General features: G+C 34.1%; 3 protein-coding genes across 4 annotated transcripts; 2 read left to right on the top strand and 1 right to left on the bottom strand.

Annotated features, from left to right (window-relative positions):
* The first annotated feature begins 289 nt into the window (after nt 1-289).
* Nucleotides 290-3,468, top strand: LOC125067961 (trans-1,2-dihydrobenzene-1,2-diol dehydrogenase-like). The gene is given in 7 exon segments (XM_047676907.1): nt 290-444; nt 968-1,115; nt 1,118-1,171; nt 1,329-1,620; nt 2,242-2,488; nt 2,787-2,940; nt 3,301-3,468. Coding segments are annotated over 6 exon segments (1,011 nt in total). The 5' UTR covers nt 290-444; the 3' UTR covers nt 3,417-3,468.
* A 246-nt stretch (nt 3,469-3,714) lies between these two features.
* On the bottom strand, nt 3,715-5,555 carry LOC125067967 (gem-associated protein 2-like). Its single transcript, XM_047676920.1, has 4 exons — nt 4,962-5,555; nt 4,175-4,484; nt 3,996-4,095; nt 3,715-3,920 (listed from the first exon to the last, which is right to left on the bottom strand). Exons 1-4 carry the CDS (start codon nt 5,193-5,195, stop codon nt 3,812-3,814), a joined length of 753 nt encoding a protein of 250 aa, XP_047532876.1. The 5' UTR covers nt 5,196-5,555; the 3' UTR covers nt 3,715-3,811.
* Nucleotides 5,556-5,951: 396 nt separating this feature from the next.
* Nucleotides 5,952-17,127, top strand: LOC125067946 (Bloom syndrome protein homolog). 2 transcript variants are annotated; one of them, XM_047676870.1, is made up of 20 exons: nt 5,952-6,182; nt 6,273-6,358; nt 6,481-6,503; nt 7,114-7,173; nt 7,279-7,479; nt 8,023-9,058; nt 10,015-10,170; nt 10,496-10,608; nt 10,748-10,926; nt 11,002-11,167; nt 11,631-11,755; nt 12,281-12,440; nt 12,912-13,104; nt 13,316-13,658; nt 13,902-14,036; nt 15,144-15,314; nt 15,390-15,580; nt 15,658-15,799; nt 15,889-15,989; nt 16,528-17,127. In XM_047676870.1, the coding sequence occupies exons 1-20, from the start codon at nt 6,172-6,174 to the stop codon at nt 16,623-16,625; spliced, it is 3,690 nt and encodes a 1,229-aa protein (XP_047532826.1). In that variant the 5' UTR covers nt 5,952-6,171; the 3' UTR covers nt 16,626-17,127. The 2 variants fall into 2 exon arrangements, with proteins under 2 accessions (XP_047532826.1, XP_047532836.1); XM_047676880.1 differs by lacking the exons at nt 15,390-15,580; nt 15,658-15,799; nt 15,889-15,989; nt 16,528-17,127 and having other exon boundaries at nt 12,912-13,108; nt 15,144-15,285.
* Nucleotides 17,128-18,166: the final 1,039 nt, after the last annotated feature.

Below are 18,166 nucleotides of genomic sequence, written 5' to 3' on the forward strand. Positions count from 1 at the left end.
AAAATTATTTGTGAATTATTTATTAATATTGGCGCTTAATAGCGCTAGTAAATTAATTTTACAGCGCTTGATATTGAAATACTTCAATTTGCCACAAGAACCCATCCTGTACTCTTACAACTTATATTTACTACAATTAAGGTTCATTTATGTTGAGTCATTTGTATTATAAATAGGATTTTTCCTTTACTTTTTTAACTCAATATACACTACGATATCGGACTATTCGGACATCACTAAATACAGTTTCACCAACTCATAGATAAGATGGTATTGTCATTTAGCAATGAAAATTGTGATAAACTTTAGTAAACTTCACTCGCCACGTCGACTCTTAAATATTGTGATTTCTTTTATTTTTGTGTTCCCAGAGCCGCATTTGGTAGGAGGTGTTTATCGCGATCTTCTTCTGTCAAAGTAAAATTTTTGATAGATTATCCAGAGGTAAGAATTAAAAATCAGCTTAGTGGGAAAATAAACAATTTTGTTATTTCCTTTAGTATAAGTTGGTGCGTTTTTATAAGGTACCTTTATTCCTTATAGATAAATTCTGTATTCCATAATTTTAATATTATAGTCTAGTCTATAAATAGAACGAACCCTTAGTTTTGTCTTGTTTGATAGTCTTCTATAACTAATTCATATGATTTGTTAAAAATTGTTATTCCTTAAATGTTGCATTGTACGAATATTTGATTACATATTTTCTAAAGCGCTACGTCCAAAAAATATATTTGAAGGAAATAAAATTGATGAGATTCTAATATTTCCTAATATTATAGTCAAATATTGTATATGAGTAATGTAAAATAATAATAAATTTAATACAATAAATACAGTCAGTTACCGTAGAATAGATAACACTAACTAGTTCTCTCGATATTATAGAGATATTGCTTCTGAGTAAGATAAAACGTTTACATTTTAAAGTAAAAAAATTGATTCAGTTTTACTGATTTTTTTTCAGATGTCGATTCGCTGGGGTATTGTTACCTCTGGTAAAATCTCTCATGATTTCGTCAATGCCTTTAATAGCTTCCCCGACGTTGGAGATCAGGTTATAGCTGCAGTTGCAGCTCGCGATAAATCAAGAGCTGAGGAGTTTGCTAAAACTCATATATCGCTAAAGTTTTCGCCTCTTATGATGAAATGGCAATGAGCAGCGATATTGGTATAAAAGATAACAATTTTAGAAATCATTTGATTACATTATTTTTTAATTACTTATTATGTTTATTTCTTTAAATAAGTCGCAGAATAATCTTCTATTTAGTATATTTTCAATAATTACAAAATTAATAAATGTCTTTACGAAATATAAATTTTAGATGTGGCATATATTGGTGCTCTTAATCCCGACCACTTCAAACTTTCAAAGTTATTCTTGGAATGTGGGAAACATGTACTCTGTGAAAAACCATTATGTATGAACTATAAGGAGACAGAAAGTTTACTGAGCATTGCTAAGAGTAAAAATCTGTTCATAATGGAAGCAGTTTGGTCTCGCTTTGCGCCATCATACATGGCTCTGGAAAAAGAAATTCAGTCTGGTAAACTAGGAGATGTTCAATTCGTCGAAGTTAATTTTGGCGTTCCAATTGAAAATGTCGATAGACTTAGGTATACACAATATAATCTTATACAATGTACATAATCCACTTTATAAAATATTTTATTATATTCTGATTTTAACGGAGAAAGAAATATGAAAAAGTTTGATCACCGCTAAAACCTGAATAAAATCTTAAGGCGCCTCCTCGCGAAACATGGGGGTAGATCAGTGTGCCAATTCCACAAACAAATTATCACTTCACTTTTCACAATCGAATCAAAACCTAATTGTTACTATTTTAGCCATTTTACTATTCTACTAAAACAACAATACAATTCAGTTTTGATCGAAATAGGATCGGCCCTCGTTACGATTAACCTGAAGTTTATTTTTGTGAGAAATAGTCGAAGTAAGATCGGTATGGTATTGGGAACGTAATAATAAGCGTTAAGTAATAATAGAATTGGCTCTCTGTTCTATGTGGTCCGCTTCGCGTCACAGGACGAACGATAGGGTGCCGCAAACTTTTGCGCGAGTGGAACAAGTTCAGCAGGCCACGATACTTGTTTCGCTTCGGGAATTCACATAGGAATGTGGAGAGGTCTTAAGAAAAATTGAATTTGTACATTTAAACCATCTATTTATATTTAAGATTGTTTCGATGAATAATAACAATAATAACCTTACAGAAAAAAAGATTTGGGTGGTAGTGCAGTTCTAGACATCGGGATTTATACTTTACAATTTGCACAGTTCGTATTTAGAGAGGAGCCTGCCAAAGTCACGGCCGTTGGTGAAATAAATAACGACGGGGTTGATGTAGTGGACACAATTATTCTAGAATATTCTGGCAATAGGCGTGCAGTTCTTAATGTAAACGCTAAGATTAAATTATGGAACAAAGCTACTGTTTACGGCACTAAAGGGAGAGTTACGGTAGGTGGAGTTTGAAATTACTTATATTGAAATTTAATTACAGTTAAGTTAGCGAACATATCGTATTAATAAAAAGTAGTAAAATTGTCTTTGTCTAAATATCATTGTCTTTGATATACAAACAGTACCTATCGAATTGTACGATCGTCTGAAAGAACGAAGAACATATTATTCCTATCAATAGTACACTATACTAATATATATTTTACATTTTACGGCTATACCGTTAACAATAAATACCTAAGATGTTAATTACTTTTTAAATGATACTATTTAAGCCAAACTTATATATTTTAAGGTCGAGGACCCCTTCCATTTCCCGGACACTTTGATCCACAATGACGGTACCGTGGAAAAGTTCTCTTTACATACTTCGACCCAAAAATATAATTTTGGAAACAGTGCTGGCTTAGTTTATCAAGCTCTTGAAGTAGCGCGTTGTATAAAGCAAGGTGGGTAATTTTACAACTTTTATTTATATCGTAGATATTTTTATACACTACCCTTGAACAAGATATAGCCATACATTCGTTCCACTTTGGGTTAATTATGTCTGTTGTAAAACTGAAAGTTTGGAACTTATTTCTCCACACTGTTCCTGCGTTCGTTATTTATTTTTGGAGACCACGAGAAAAAAGAGAAACTATATATTCACCGATATATAGATCATATAGATTTTTGGAAATGCAACTTCAAGGGGACATGAGAACGGTAACTATATGAATTTAACCCGTACGAAGTCGAGATGGACAAGTGAATACCTAAAACGGTTGATTTATTCCAACAATATATTTTTATTAATATTTTTACAGGACTCAATGAATCGCCTCGAATGTCTCACAAAGAAAGTCTTTTGTTAGCCAAACTAAGAGATACGGTGCGAAAACAAGTTGGAGTACACTTCGAAGTTGATGATAAAGAAGTTTAAAGTGTCTTTTTGAATAAAAATGTTAATTTTAAATATATATTTTTTTTAATGATATTGACTGGTTATTAAATAATAATAAATAATATGTTGTTATGCACATCTACAAAAGATTTAAAAATTCTATTCCTTGTTAAAGAATTACTATATTATGCTAATGTAGTAAACATTTATATATTATAAACTAACATCTGAGTGGACTATAGAATTTGGTCCAGATAGAAAAGAAAATTTGAGCAATAAAAAAAAAGGTATTTGACATATTTTATGTACTATATTATTTAAATAAAACTCTGGCCTGTACTTATAAATACATACTTATAAAATGTGTTTTTATTTCAGTCAGCATAAAATGTTGTCATAAGTGTATAATTTCTGATAATTTACATTAATTGTTATCAATCAGCTAAATCATATTGCCTGAAGTATCGGGACACAAGGCATATAAATATATTCAATGGTACTGCAGCTGTTATTGAACTTTCATCTTCTGGATTAAGATGTGATCTGCAAAATCATAGTAGTTGCTTAATATAAATGAGAGGTGTAATAAAATCTTTGAATTCAATTGAATATAAATACCTTATTTCTCCACATTTTCTAGCTAAACTCCTTAAAATACTAGTTGTGTCCGAGAGAAGAGGCTGTCTTGTGCAAGCAAGAAATGCATAAATCCACTGACCTAAAAATATGTATTGACTTAAGGTTTTTCAGTGTCAACAAGCTATTGCTATAATACAATTTCAATAATAAAATATTACCTGTTTTATGACTTATTGTGCTACCAGGTTTTACGCCATCCAGTATTTCAATTAGTATTTCTAAACCACGGTCTAACATAGCATTATGTAAGCCTAGAACGTATGATAATTTTGGATCTCTTTCAAATAAATTTTTCCAAGCAATGATATTATTTGGATCAAGGTCTAGCTTTCTTACATCACTAGGCCATAATGACTTTTTTAATAGCAATCGTGATACATACATTCGAACATCTGAAAAGTCTGCTACTTGAATATTTTGCCATTCTATTGTTGGTTTTAGATTATCTGGTGCTTTAGCATGTGGCAGCTGAAATAATAAATGAAAATAAATGATATATTTAAAATAATTTGAAAATATAAAATTCAAAAGAAGAACTACATTACTGTTATACATTATTTACAGAAATAAAATTCCTAGTGTTTAAACTATTTACAATTTTATAGGGAAATCAATACTATCCTATTAAAATACCTGTATTAAAATTACTATTCTCTATAGAAATTATATACCTACAACTGTTTAGAAAAAACCTATAATTATTTAACAACTAAATCTTTGATTTAATATTGATGTTGCATTAAAAGTATTACTAGTGTTCTCATAAGATTAATAATAATGAATATAAAAAAAAGACTATCTTCAAAATATCTAACTCACTTCATCTCAGCTTTCTATGGTCTGGTAATATGTATGTGTATATAATCCACCAAACATACCAATGTATAGTATAATAATAAACTCCATATATACTGTGAAACTATGAAAGCCGTCCCCTTACATTACCTCTTTAACAAAACACGACTGATTTTGAGCAAACTTGGAAAAGTCCTTGTCACATTTTGTTACAGTAGAATAATTCTCTCTTTCTTTCATAACTTTTAGCAGGTATTCTTCACCTGTTGTTGGAATCTCCTTTAAGGCCACATCAGAATTAATTTTAAAGCATGGAGACAATAGGGAGTCTGAATCGTCTTCATGAGTAGTTGTTTTATAAACATGCTTTTTAGTTGATGTCATTTTTCACTATCATCTATAGAAAACGTCGATACCTTATCACTTTTTAGATGTTTCAATGATTTTAGTGCTTTTAATGGACTAGTAGATTTGTGACTTAATGGCTTCTGAGATATAATTAAGTTTTTATTATTTCATTAGAATGTCATAAAATTACACAATATACGGTTTTCAACAACAAAGTAATTTATTTTTTAAATAATATCCACCAGAAATCTGTGGTTACTGTTTCTTTTAGACTTATTATACTTTTGTACAGAGGCTTCAGGCTAGTCACTCTATAGGAATCAATTAAAACATATTACGTTTTTATATCTTTTATTAATTATTAAATCGTTTTGTTCACGTTAAAATTGATAAAACTTCAACAAAAATTGAAGCGGAGTTGCCATATAAGTGTTAAAAAATCTGTGTTTATAATTATGATAATATTTTATAATTCTGTTTTCTAAGCAATGTTATTTGCCTTTCAATTATTCTCTATCTGTACACTAAAACGTGGAGTTCAGCTCTTGTTGCTCTCCTCTTCCATCCCTAATTCCCTATAATTTAAAGAATAGGAGAATGTATTTTTTTGCCGACTGGCTGGATGGCGCTGTCATTTGTAGTATGAAGTAAACCTATAGTTATTAGAGGTCGAATAATATTTTTTATCAAGTAACATTTAAAAAAGCAAAATATAACTAAAATGAACGCGTTTTATATATTATTATTTTGGTATCATTGGTACTCACTTCACTATTCACCGACTTTCAGATATAATAATTTGTATTTTGTTTTTAGGTGTGTGTATCTAATAATATTTAAGTTCAATTTTAATTTACCGGCTGACTATTAATAATTTATAACGAATATTTCTCCGAAGTCTGCAGTGGTATATAAAACATTTCAGATTAAAATGACAGACAGTATCACCTAAGTAATATTATAATAAGGTATAATCGAAGAGTTTGTAAAAAATAATATTCCAAATACTATAATGGATACTAGGTTCGTAACAGATATAAAGTTTAAATTATTAATTGTTTTTATATTGCTTATAAAATATGATTAAATAATAAATTAGTTTTTTTTTTATAGACACAGTACGCCGGTTTCTGAAGGCAATCAAAGTGTTTTGAAAAAGTCAAAATTCGTTTGGAAATCTAAATCTTCAAATACAATCTGTAAGTATTAAGCAATTTTGTATAAGGTATCTTATAAAGAAGATATTTTTATGAATTTTATACAAAAGAAAATTAATTCAACAAACATAAATAAAGTATTCAAACAAAATATATTGTTTCAGCAACTCCATCAAGTTCAAAGAATGTAAGTAATTTATTTTAATATCACAAATTTGACTACAAAATATAATAAAAAATACACTTTATTGTCAATTAAAATACAAGAAATATTTTTTAAGAACAATAAACTTGTTCTTAACAATTGTACTATATTGTTATAAAATATGACTAATAAGTATAATATAAAATTTAGATTTATACATGTAAATAGATAAAAATATGTATACCTGAGTATCTAACAAATTTTAGTATTAATGTAATTGTTTTTTGGGATTTCATTTTGTACCCATAATTTCTTCAATGTTTATAAAAAAACTAATTTTTGTTTTTTGGTCAGTACCCTCTGAATGAGTAAATACTGTGTTAAATAAAATGATGTGTTTGAATATAAAATAATTATTATTTATTAGTTGAACTGTAACATTACATCACAGGCACCCAGAATATATTTTAGGAATTGATAATAAATATAAACCTTACAGAAGAATATAACTTTACCACAACAAAGACATTTTTTACTAAATAGTCAAAAATGTTATTATTACTAGAAAAATAAATTGTATTAAATATACTATCAAATGTTATAAAAATAATTATTATGATATAGTATTAAGAAACTTTAATATTTTTTCTAGTCCATGAGCTTGAACAATGCTTGTCAGAGAGATAAAGGAATGAATAGTTTTATGGATGTGGTAAGATATTAAACGAAATTATTTTGCACATTTCATGGGATGTAATGATGTTATGTTATGATTTGTGAATTGTTTGAATTAATATATTTTGTATCTTTATTTTAGGGTGAATTAAATGGTATACCTTCGGAAATTTTATATAGTCCAAAAATACAAGCAATTAGAGAACATGAACCTAAGAGTCCACACTCTATTGAAATAAATAACACTGATAAAGATAATGATTCATATGAAGTTTTTGACAAAACAGTACCCGATTTCCTTTTAAAAATTGCTGATCATACTGCGTTGAAGAAACATAATATGGTACGTTGTGTTGCTATCTACCTAATATTTTCCTTAATATTTTCCTTAATAAACTCACCTGATTCCTTTATATTGCACATTGTTTATGATCTCCAATCATACTGATAAGATATCTGTCTTGTGCATATATCCCTGAATTTATTATAAAAAATGAAAGATATGCTATTGATTTCAAGAATTAATAAATATGTCCTCTTGAAAGCTATCACACATGTTATCATACATTTTGTGTCCTGTGGATTTACCTGTATTAATTTTGTGTTATAAATGAGTATGTCCATAAACTATACATAGTTGTAACTTTTAATCAACTGAATTTTATGTCTAACTGTGTAGGTGGAGTGATAGATGCATACAGAAAATGTATATATATAGATATGCTTTACATTAATAAATTAATAATACTAGTATAACTTTATGGTACTGTTAGATATTATTTGCCGCCAAATGGCTTAGATTAGATTATTATCACTTAATTTGTATGCTATAAAACTAGTAATTTTTGATGTTATAATATAAAACTTTTATTTATATGATTTTAAGGTCGAGAACATTACCAGCAAAGAAATAGAAGATTGTAAATTATTGTATATTCAGTTGCTAGAAAAAATAAGCGAAGCCTTTAGGAGATTGTCTGATTTGACTAAAAATGTGTTACATGGGTATAATGATGAAACATACAAAAGTGTGAATCAGATTGAAATTAAATTAAAATCAATAATACAAAGTCAAGGGCAATGTAATGAACAACAAAATAATCATTTAAATTATAATAGCACCATTCAACAAGCGAATAATTCGTCTACATTTTGTATTTCCGATGATGAGTCATTGCAAGCTCTAATGGTGAGTGAGGGGAGTGCTGATGATTGCAAATCATTTCCCTCGAGCCCATCGTTTTCTGAAAACCAAACAGGCATCAAATCTAAAATCATTGGTAAACGATCTTTATCCTTAAATTCAAATTCGTCAAATAATGATTCGACGCATAACATTTATAGCAATCAAGCTGAGGCAGAAACAACAGGAACTAAAAAAAAATTCGTAGTTAAACGGCCTTCATCTGTTATCTTTAAAGAATTGAGCGAAAAATCAACAATATCAAGCATTCCTTCAAATACATTAGAAAGAGTTAAAAACGCTTCAGAGAAGTTGCAGCCGCTACAAACAGAAGGTCCGTCAAAATGCAGCTTTGTACCGGCTAGTTCAGTACCCTTTCAGCCTCCGGAATTAAGCAAAGCCTTATCATGTTTCCCCTCGTCAGATGCGGAGTCGTCTATAAATAGGAACACTTCTTTTGAATCCGATTTCGATGAGGAAACAAATGTGATTTCTGTCAATGACTCAGTGCCGGATCACTCGAATAACGATGAAAGTGAAAGACATATATTGATTGACGACGACGGGTGGCAAGTGTACGATCCCGGTATGTTTGGCGAAGAAAATAATATTGATTCGAATGAGCACTCCGCTACCCAATTACAAGATAATTTAATGGATCAAAACGAGAATGACCATGCGGCGGTATATGAAGGAATGGGAGAGTTTCATCCTGGAACGATAAATGATGGAATAACAGGTGAATTTACATATGTATTTATTTATTTACGACTTTCGGATATATTTTTATTGAATCAGTTAGTGCTTATTTTAATATTTATAATTTAGTTTGCCATTAATTTAGAAATCTGGTCATATTAATTGATCACTTTAATATTTAATACTTCTGAATAATTATGATGAAATGTTGAAAAAATGTGTTAAAGCTTTTAATTCGCATTCGTATTATTAGTATAGATAGTAGATTTATTTAGTATTGATTTACTATCTATACATATATCTATATGATGCAGAATTATCGATAGTTGACCTCGATTTATGATATCGATAGTATCGTTTTGATCAATACTATCGATAGCTCTCAGTGAGCAATGTTTTAATTTAAATAAAAAATAGATTGACAGCAGCAAATAGAGATTTAAACCTAATAATTAAAACCTAATCATTTTCCCTTGCATAAAACGTATTAATTTTTACACTCTTTACTGGCGCAAATTTAATTAAACTTATTTTAATAAAATAGAAAGTAATACTATCGAAAAATCACTGGCTATCGATAGCACCAAACCAACGATACTAGTATTGACACGTGACAATCCTATCGATAGACTACTATCGATATTATTACTTACACCTTAACTATCAAATTTTATTTCGATTTATTGTCTATCGATAGAGGACTATCGTATCGATATGCAACACTAATCTGTACTTATATTAAGAGTGCGAAATTAACTGTCTGCGTATGTCTGTGTCACTATTTTACGATCAAACTATTGAACAGAATTTAATGAAATTTGGTGAAGCAAGCCAGAAATGAATGGAAAGATATAGGTTTTTATTTATGCCTACCCCTTAAAAGCGAGCGAAGCTGCGGCCGACAATTAGTATTGTATAAATATGAGTCAACAAAGGCGTTTTATCCCTTGTTACTGTATTTATTCTTTGAAATTTTATCTGAACGTTTATTTTTAGGTGAATTTGACGGTTTAAACTATCCTCACTCGGATCGTATGATGCAAAAGTTAAGAGAAAAGTTTGGTCTTAGATCCTTTAGACCCAATCAGCTGCAAGTAATCAATGCTGCACTGCTGGGACATGACTGCTTCGTTCTCATGCCTACGGGCGGTGGTAAGATAGTATTTAGTTACTATTTTTTCCGTTTATACTAGTCACAATTAACTATATATGAAAACCAAGATGGCCCAGTGGTTAGAACGCGTGCATCTTAACCGATGACTGCTGGTTCAGACCCAAGCAAGCACCAGTACCACTGAGTTTTGAACTGCTTCATTTGTGTATATACTTTCTCTCTACAAAGACCAAAATGTCATCGGTACAGGCTCTCGTATATCGAATCGTTGATTATGCTATATTTTTTGGTATCCTGACTTCATCAAGTAAGTATATATAATCTAAGCGACGGGACAAATCACACATCATATTTTTAATGCAGGTAAATCGCTGTGCTACCAATTACCTGCTATCTTGACCCCCGGCTTGACTGTCGTTGTATCTCCGTTGAGATCGCTGATTTTAGATCAAGTCAACAAATTAAACTCGCTCGATGTAAGTATATAGTAAATTAAAGATTTATAAGATTATAATTAAAGATTAAGACCAAAGAAAATTCGTTTTCGCTATCTTTATTAAAATCTTTTCTTTTTGTTTGAAGTAGTATTTGTTATGCAATAATCGCCTGTGACAGATTTCTGCGGCCTACTTTTCCGGCGAACAATCAGCGGCGGAGGCAAACGAAATATACTACCAACTCTCGTTAGCGGAGCCGACAATTCGGCTGCTCTATGTGACGCCGGAGAAGCTCAGCAGCTCAGAAAAGTTTCAAAATACACTTAATATGCTTTATTCTCGAGACCTCATTGCAAGGTGGGTTATAATAATATGAAAATTTTCGCTATATCTACACATTCATATATATAATAAATAACACGTATCCCGTAGGTTCGTGGTGGACGAGGCTCACTGCGTGTCCACGTGGGGCCACGACTTCCGAAAGGACTACAAGCGGCTGGGCGAGCTGCGGCGCCGCTTCCCGCGCGTGCGCCTCATGGCGCTCACGGCCACCGCCACGCCGCGCGTGCGCACCGACATCCTGCACCAGCTCAAGGTGAGCTCCTCGCTACCCCTGCAGCCACTCGCTACATTCGGTCACGTGGAGTCCGATGGATAAAAGTCGCCCCGCCAACAGGTTGACACTTTTGTTATTTTTATTAATGCTTTATGGATATAAAAAAATCCACGACCGCTTCACGTACCTGCTGCATATTTTTAACAGTATTTTAGTTATTTATTAAAAACTGTACATAGTTGCCATCGGTTTAATAAATACATATTATCTGTCTATTTAATCAACTTTAGCTTGACTCAACCTTATAATTTGCTTTGGCATTGAATTATTTCAACCATATTATATTAAAAAAAAATAGCTAGCGTGATTACACTTGATGGCGAGTGGTCTCCATCGCCAACTGTTTTGTTTTATTGTTTTTCTGATAAAATTGATTCATTTAACAATACTTTGTTTTCGTTTAATTTAAATTTGGATCTATTTTTGGAAATAATATTTGCAGGTGACAAATTGCAAATGGTTCCTATGCAGTTTCAACCGACCAAACCTTTCTTATGAGGTTCTGGAAAAGACACCGAAAGACGTAAACAAGGACATTATTAAGGTGATCCGCCAGAGGTTCTCCGGGTAAGTTTCCTTAACATTTTTAATGTCCAGGTGTAGTGTATGTTTGAATCAAATTGTAACGCGTCTGGCTCAGCAATATAGCGTATACTCTTAATAATCGTAATATAATAAATATAGTGACTGCATGACGGTTTAATGGTGGTAACAAAGAAAACATTCAAGATATTTTTTTCTTCAAACAATATTTTTAACATTGATTTTTTTAAATATAATTAACTCTATAGGTCTGTCGAATAAACAATAAGTTAAACTCGTAAAAAAGGAAATAAATTTGTCCGAAATCCTTATCTATAAAATATTCAATTAACTTTATTTATCATCTAATAAGTACATACTTCACATATGTATTTGAATTTAATACATAGTCATATACAAAGGATAATCCCATGTCATCATACTCTAGTGGCCTATAAAAATAATAAGTATTCATACAACACACACAAAATGTGTACGTGGCCTGGGTTCGCCGTGGTCGGGACGGTGACGGTGACGGTGACGGTAGACTGACGCAGCGACGCGCCGCAGGTTGTCGGGCATCGTGTACTGCCTGTGGCGCAAGGAGTGCGAGGCGCTGGCGCTGGAGCTGCGCAGGGCGGGGCTGCAGGCGGCCGCCTACCACGCCGGCCTGCAGGCGCGCGCGCGCGAGGACGTGCAGGCGGGCTGGCTGGCCGACCGCTACACCGTGGTGGGTGCATCCTACTCACATTCACATACGGGGCGTTGCTCGAAATAACATTTTGTTCTAATAATTGTTTGTTGGAACTAAAATATTGGTCATTGAAATAACATCATCATCATAGATATGGCATTGGGGCCGAGCATAACGAATACATAGATAAATTGGTTCTACCCAATGATACAGCCCGACGTTTAAAAGATGGGTCTACCTCACACGTACCACACGTGTAAGGAAGGAGCCTCGCGTGTCGAATTTCTTTGCCGAAGACTACTATCGCAATGGTTTTAGTGGGTAGGTATCCCACAAAGGCTTCCACTCTGTGAAAAAATCGATGATAAAAACAATCCGCAATAATTCTATATGACAAATCGCTTACATCCGTCCGTCTGACGTTATCGCAGTACTCGCTTTATGTATTAAGTACCCGATGGACTATCATTTAAATTTAACTAAAAATATGATAAAACGATTTAAAAGATCTGCGCAACGATTGCCTTCGGTATGGGCATCGACAAGGCGGACGTGCGCTTCGTGATACATCACAGCCTGCCCAAGTCGGTGGAGGGCTACTACCAGGAGGCGGGCCGCGCGGGCCGCGACGGAGAGCCCGCCGCCTGCCTGCTGTACTACAACTACTGCGACGTGACCCGCATTCGGCGCATGCAGGAGAGTGAGTGAGCATATAAAACTAAATCTTTATCGTTCTCTTTAGTGCGACGAATAGAAATGCTATGAACTACAACTATATTATATATTTTTTTATATATATACACTGCCGTTGATTTTTAGTCCAGTTTGTTTCGACGCATCGAAACCTACGTCCGGAAATGAAGTATAATTGGAAATAATTTAACGAGCACGGTTCGAACATTCGTTCGCAGAGGAGAGAAGCACAACGAAGGAAGCGAGACAGGTGCACCAGGACAACCTGATGCTCATGGCGCAGATGTGCGAGAACGTGTCGGAGTGCCGGCGCGTGCAGGTGCTGGCCTACCTGGGCGAGCACTTCCCGCGCGAGCGCTGCGTGCGCGGGCCCGCGCCGTGCGACACGTGCCGCCGCGCCGCGCGCCGCGCGCCCGTCGACGTCACGCCCGACTGCGTCACTATCGCGCGCGCCGTGCGCGAGCTGCGCCGCCCCTACACGCTGCTGCAGCTGGCCGACGCGCTGCGCGGCTCCATGCAGCAGCGCATCGCGCAGCTGCAGGGCAACCCCTTGCACGCGCTGTGAGTTCCGTCCTACTTTACATAGAAGTTACTCGTTGCGATTTGTCTTCCGCTGACGTACCAGATACTCGACACGCGCTTTTTCGAAACTTACTGTCTACCTGGGGTAGTAGCTCAAACGTAATTTTCTGCCTCGTTTTTTTTGTAGTAATGCTGCAAATCCTGCACGTAACTGGCAGGTATATATTTTTAATGATAAAATATATTTTTGGAATTCACAATTTCAATGCACTGGATTTTCAGATGCAAGACGTGGGCTCGCGGCGACGCGCAGCGACTGCTGCGGCAACTTCTGTTCAAGAAAGTACTGCGCGAGCGTATCGAGATAACCAACGATATTTCCAACGCATACATCACGGCCGGACCGGAATTAGACAGGTATTTGTTATTATAATAAATGTATTTTTTTATTCTACTTTCATGATGGCACACTTAAAATCAGGGACGTTATACGGATATGTTTAGGTGTATAAATATTATTTTACCGGTTTTTGATACGGTTAAGGATAAGAAATTATTTCCGATTATCCAATTGCTACGGATAGTTTCGGTTACGGATGTTAGACTATTTAGAAATTATAAAATCTACAAGATATTATTTTAACTTTATTTTAGACTATTGTTTAGTTATAGTCACAAAAACATAACTAATAGCTTTAACATACAATTAGCTACTCTCTTCAAGTATACATAAACCAAATTAGTATAAATATATTTTTATCGGTTTCGGTTACGGATAGATTTTTACTACGGACATCCGATAGTTTCGGTTACGGTTCCGGAGCTCCATAACATCCCTACTTCAAATAACTTAAATTGTTCGAATAATCGTCTATAATAGAAAATACTTGTTTTCGTCCATTTGTTTATATTGGAATAATTCAACCCAAGATCAGATTTTGACCGAAACCGAAATTTTAACTTTAATAAACAAATATATAATATTGACTGAAAAATAGATTAATATCTATGAAAAATGTACAGGACTTGGTAATATGATAGAGGGCAAAAGCAGTATACTTATATATCTCTATTCAAATAAAATGACTAAGAAACAGCAATCAAGAACAATCAAAAAATCATAAATTAAAAAAATGCTCTACAAATCTTCATCAGGGTTGAGTATGCTTGCTTAATTAAAATCTACAACCTACATAATTGTAATGATATTTATATAGGCTGCAAATGTTAACTAAGCGTGGTGTATTTATAAATCCGCACCTAAAAAAGTAATGATGTGCATGGACATTCCTATGTCGCGTGTCCTACTAATCCGCTGTTTGCTTCCTCCCTGCTATTCGACACAAAATTGGTGCGCGAACGTTATAGTTCGTATATCTTCGCTCTCATAAAACTTCCGTAACTGCAAAAATTTACAGTTACGGATGTATGCATTATGTATGCAGTATACGGCTGTTTATATATTTACTTTTTTCTGAAGTTAAAAATATATTTTAGTCATCCTATATACATTTATATCTTCAGATTGCTAGCGGGTGAAATGAAAATTGAGTTCGATAAGCAACCGCAATCCCAGCCAACGACGGCTGCGGCCGCGCCGGCTCGCGCCGCCACCGACGCGGCCAGCGCGGGCATCACCGCGAGACTCGAGAATCTCAAAAATCGCTGCTACGCCGATCTGGTCGAAGCCTGCAGGTAAGCGAAATGCTCGCAAAATCAAGTGATAGCTCGATACGATCACGCTACGACACTGAAAGGATCGGTTTCCAGACAGATGGCGCAGGAACGCGGCGCGACGCTGACGACGCTGTTCCCGCAGGCGTCGCTGCGGGCCATGGCCAAGAGCCTGCCCGAGACGGCGGAGGCCATGCTGGCTCTGCCGCACGTCACGCGCGCCAACTACGACAAGTATGGACACCGTTTGCTGCGCATCACTTCTGATTATTCGGTCGAAAAGCTAGGTGAGCGGGTGATCCGTCAAATCGGAAATATAGTAAGTCAAATTTAGCGATGATGTCATTATATCTCTTATTTTTAGGTATTCTGATGGATTACCAGGATGAACTGGAGATGCATTCGGCTGAGACGTCGGCCTCAAACCCAACCTGGAGTCCCAAGACCAAAACAAAGACTCGTCGAGCACGCAACACTGGTGCGCGGAGAGGAGGGGTACAGAAGAGGTGATTGTTTGTTGAGTTTTCTTATTTATAATAATAATATCATAACAAGTATTCGTATTTTTTATATTTATTAATATTTGGAAAATTAGAACGAAACGAGAGGGCTCGACGTTCACGAAGACTAAAGCGGCTCTGAACACGTCGAGGGCGCGCAAGCAGACGCGCGAGCGAGTGGCGCGCGCCGTGCCGGGTGAGCGGGCGTCCGCCTCTATAGTTTACCATTTTTGTCGTTTATTCGGAAAAAATCCATATAATTGCAGTCAAACCGAGAACGTTGGTTTTTAGATATATTGGGATAGTAAGACAGATTGTGGGCCTAAAAACGGACATGTTCATGTTATCGACCAAGATTTCCTATGAGATTCATCCATCTTTTGGATAAAAGGGATATAATTATTATTTTCTTGCGATAAGTCGGCTCTCCGTAATGTCAAGAAAATAAAAATAAAATTCAGGTTGTATAAATACAACCCGTCACCTACCATCGTTGATCGTTAGTGAAATATCGACCAAGAGTAAAAAATAAAGAGATTGATTGATTTGCTTTTTTGCTGTTTTCTTGTGATACATTTCAAAACAGCTTCTATAAACCAGTCTTCTCGGTTCAAATGCAAATTTTAAAATATATATAACTACAATTTTGCTTTAGTTTTTTAATAAGATACATTTTAATTCATAAGTTTTTATGTATAGAATATAATAAAATAAATAAGAGAATAATATTCTAGCGGCAGGAGGTAGCAGGCTAGGCGCTATGCCGATGCCTCGTGCGAGCGCGGCTACGACTCGCCCCGGCGTGTTACAATCCAGACTAAACTTCATGTAAACACCGCCTTCTTGAAGACAATAAAAATAACATGGACACATTACTTGTATACATATGAATTTCATGCCTAATTTATAAAATTAAACTATGTGATTAATACTAGGTTGCTATGTTCAAGAAACGATTCGTTTTGCTTCCGGATAGTGGTATTGTCTACGACCCAGAGCTTTGTACGGATAACGGATAAATATATGAACTCGACAGCCTAGTGTTTCAAAAAAAAAATTTAAACCTCCATTAGGCATACTATTCATGAGCAAAACATCGGATTCTAAATAGTCAAATAATTATGACACAGGCACATAGGCCAAAGACCATATATAGTTGTATATTTTTGCAAAATACATGTTGATTGCTGGTTGATTATACATGTTTCTTGTTACTTGTTCAATTAGTCAGAATTATATTTTTAACTATAGGTTTATAGCTAATTTGAGAATATTTCAAGGATTAATAAATTCATTATATATCATTTGTTGTATATAAATAAGTATCATAATATCTGTAATAATTCGTTGTATAAGATTTTTTTATAAATATGTATTGTACAATTTTTAAGCCATTTTTTTAATTCAGTTTAATTGTGTACAGAATGACTGCTTACAATAAAATTGTATTTTTACTTCTTTGATTATTATTTCATGTAAGGTATTGCTAATAAGATTCAGCGGTTAGAATAAGTTAATTTCAGGTTTTGAGCGATAATAAGTCATTTCGTTCTCGCCATAGAAATGAAATTGTGTAGAATAAAAATTTAATATATGTTATTCACCAACCTGCATTGGAGCAGCGTGGCGGCTTAAGCTGCGAAAAGGGTGATGAGGCCTTAGCACAAAATGAATGAATGAATTTGAATTCATTAATTCAATAAAGAAGCATTACACTTACTTATTGATTGTCTAATTAAACAGTAGCACTTATTCGGCGAAGAAAACACCCCAGCCCGAGATGAACCGACGAAATAAACTCAGCGGGTTGTTTTTTCGTCAATTTGTGATTATTTACATACATATATACAGTATCAAAAAAGAAATAGCCGGTGGCGATCGTTTCATTTCCAAATTGTGCTATTAACCATGAACTCACTAATTGTATAAACTTTCGCAAACAAGCGTTCATTCACATTTAAAAAAAAAAAGGCCATACAGACATTTTGAACGTTCTCTGGGCTCCTGTTATAGAATCGCACAAATACCGTATGGATAGCGGCTGCGCATGATATGCCCAAAGCATTATACCGTAAGACATTATATTATGAAAGTAACTGAAATACCAAGTGAGCCGCATCAACATCGGTAAATAATCTGATCTTTTTGACCAAAAATGCCGCAGAGCTTAGTCTACTCGCTAATCCATTTATATAGAGGACCCATTGCAACTTGCCATTAACAGTAAGAAATTCAGCTGACTCAAATAGATTGATTTATCTTTGAAAAGTACATCCGTTTTTTAATTTCAATTTGTATTTTGCCCAAGTTATTTACGCTAAACCGCCATATTGTACCTTATTTCTATTAATTTAAAAAATAAGGAATGAAATT

This window comes from Vanessa atalanta, chromosome 1 (genome assembly GCF_905147765.1).
Source record: "Vanessa atalanta chromosome 1, ilVanAtal1.2, whole genome shotgun sequence".
NCBI lineage: Eukaryota > Metazoa > Arthropoda > Insecta > Lepidoptera > Nymphalidae > Vanessa > Vanessa atalanta.

What these genes read in the sequence shown, in the direction of transcription:
- LOC125067967 (XM_047676920.1), bottom strand. Translation starts at nt 5,195, where the DNA reads ATGACATCAACTAAAAAGCATGTTTATAAAACAACTACTCATGAAGAC. An exon ending in AGTCGTGTTTTGTTAAAGAG is followed by an intron (nt 4,485 to 4,961) that starts GTAATGTAAGGG and finishes TTATTATTTCAG; the next exon opens with CTGCCACATGCTAAAGCACC. An exon ending in AGAAAATGTGGAGAAATAAG is followed by an intron (nt 3,921 to 3,995) that starts GTATTTATATTC and finishes ATGATTTTGCAG; the next exon opens with ATCACATCTTAATCCAGAAG.
- LOC125067946 (XM_047676870.1), top strand. An exon ending in ACAAATTAAACTCGCTCGAT is followed by an intron (nt 10,609 to 10,747) that starts GTAAGTATATAG and finishes CGCCTGTGACAG; the next exon opens with ATTTCTGCGGCCTACTTTTC. An exon ending in GGCAACCCCTTGCACGCGCT is followed by an intron (nt 13,659 to 13,901) that starts GTGAGTTCCGTC and finishes CTGGATTTTCAG; the next exon opens with ATGCAAGACGTGGGCTCGCG.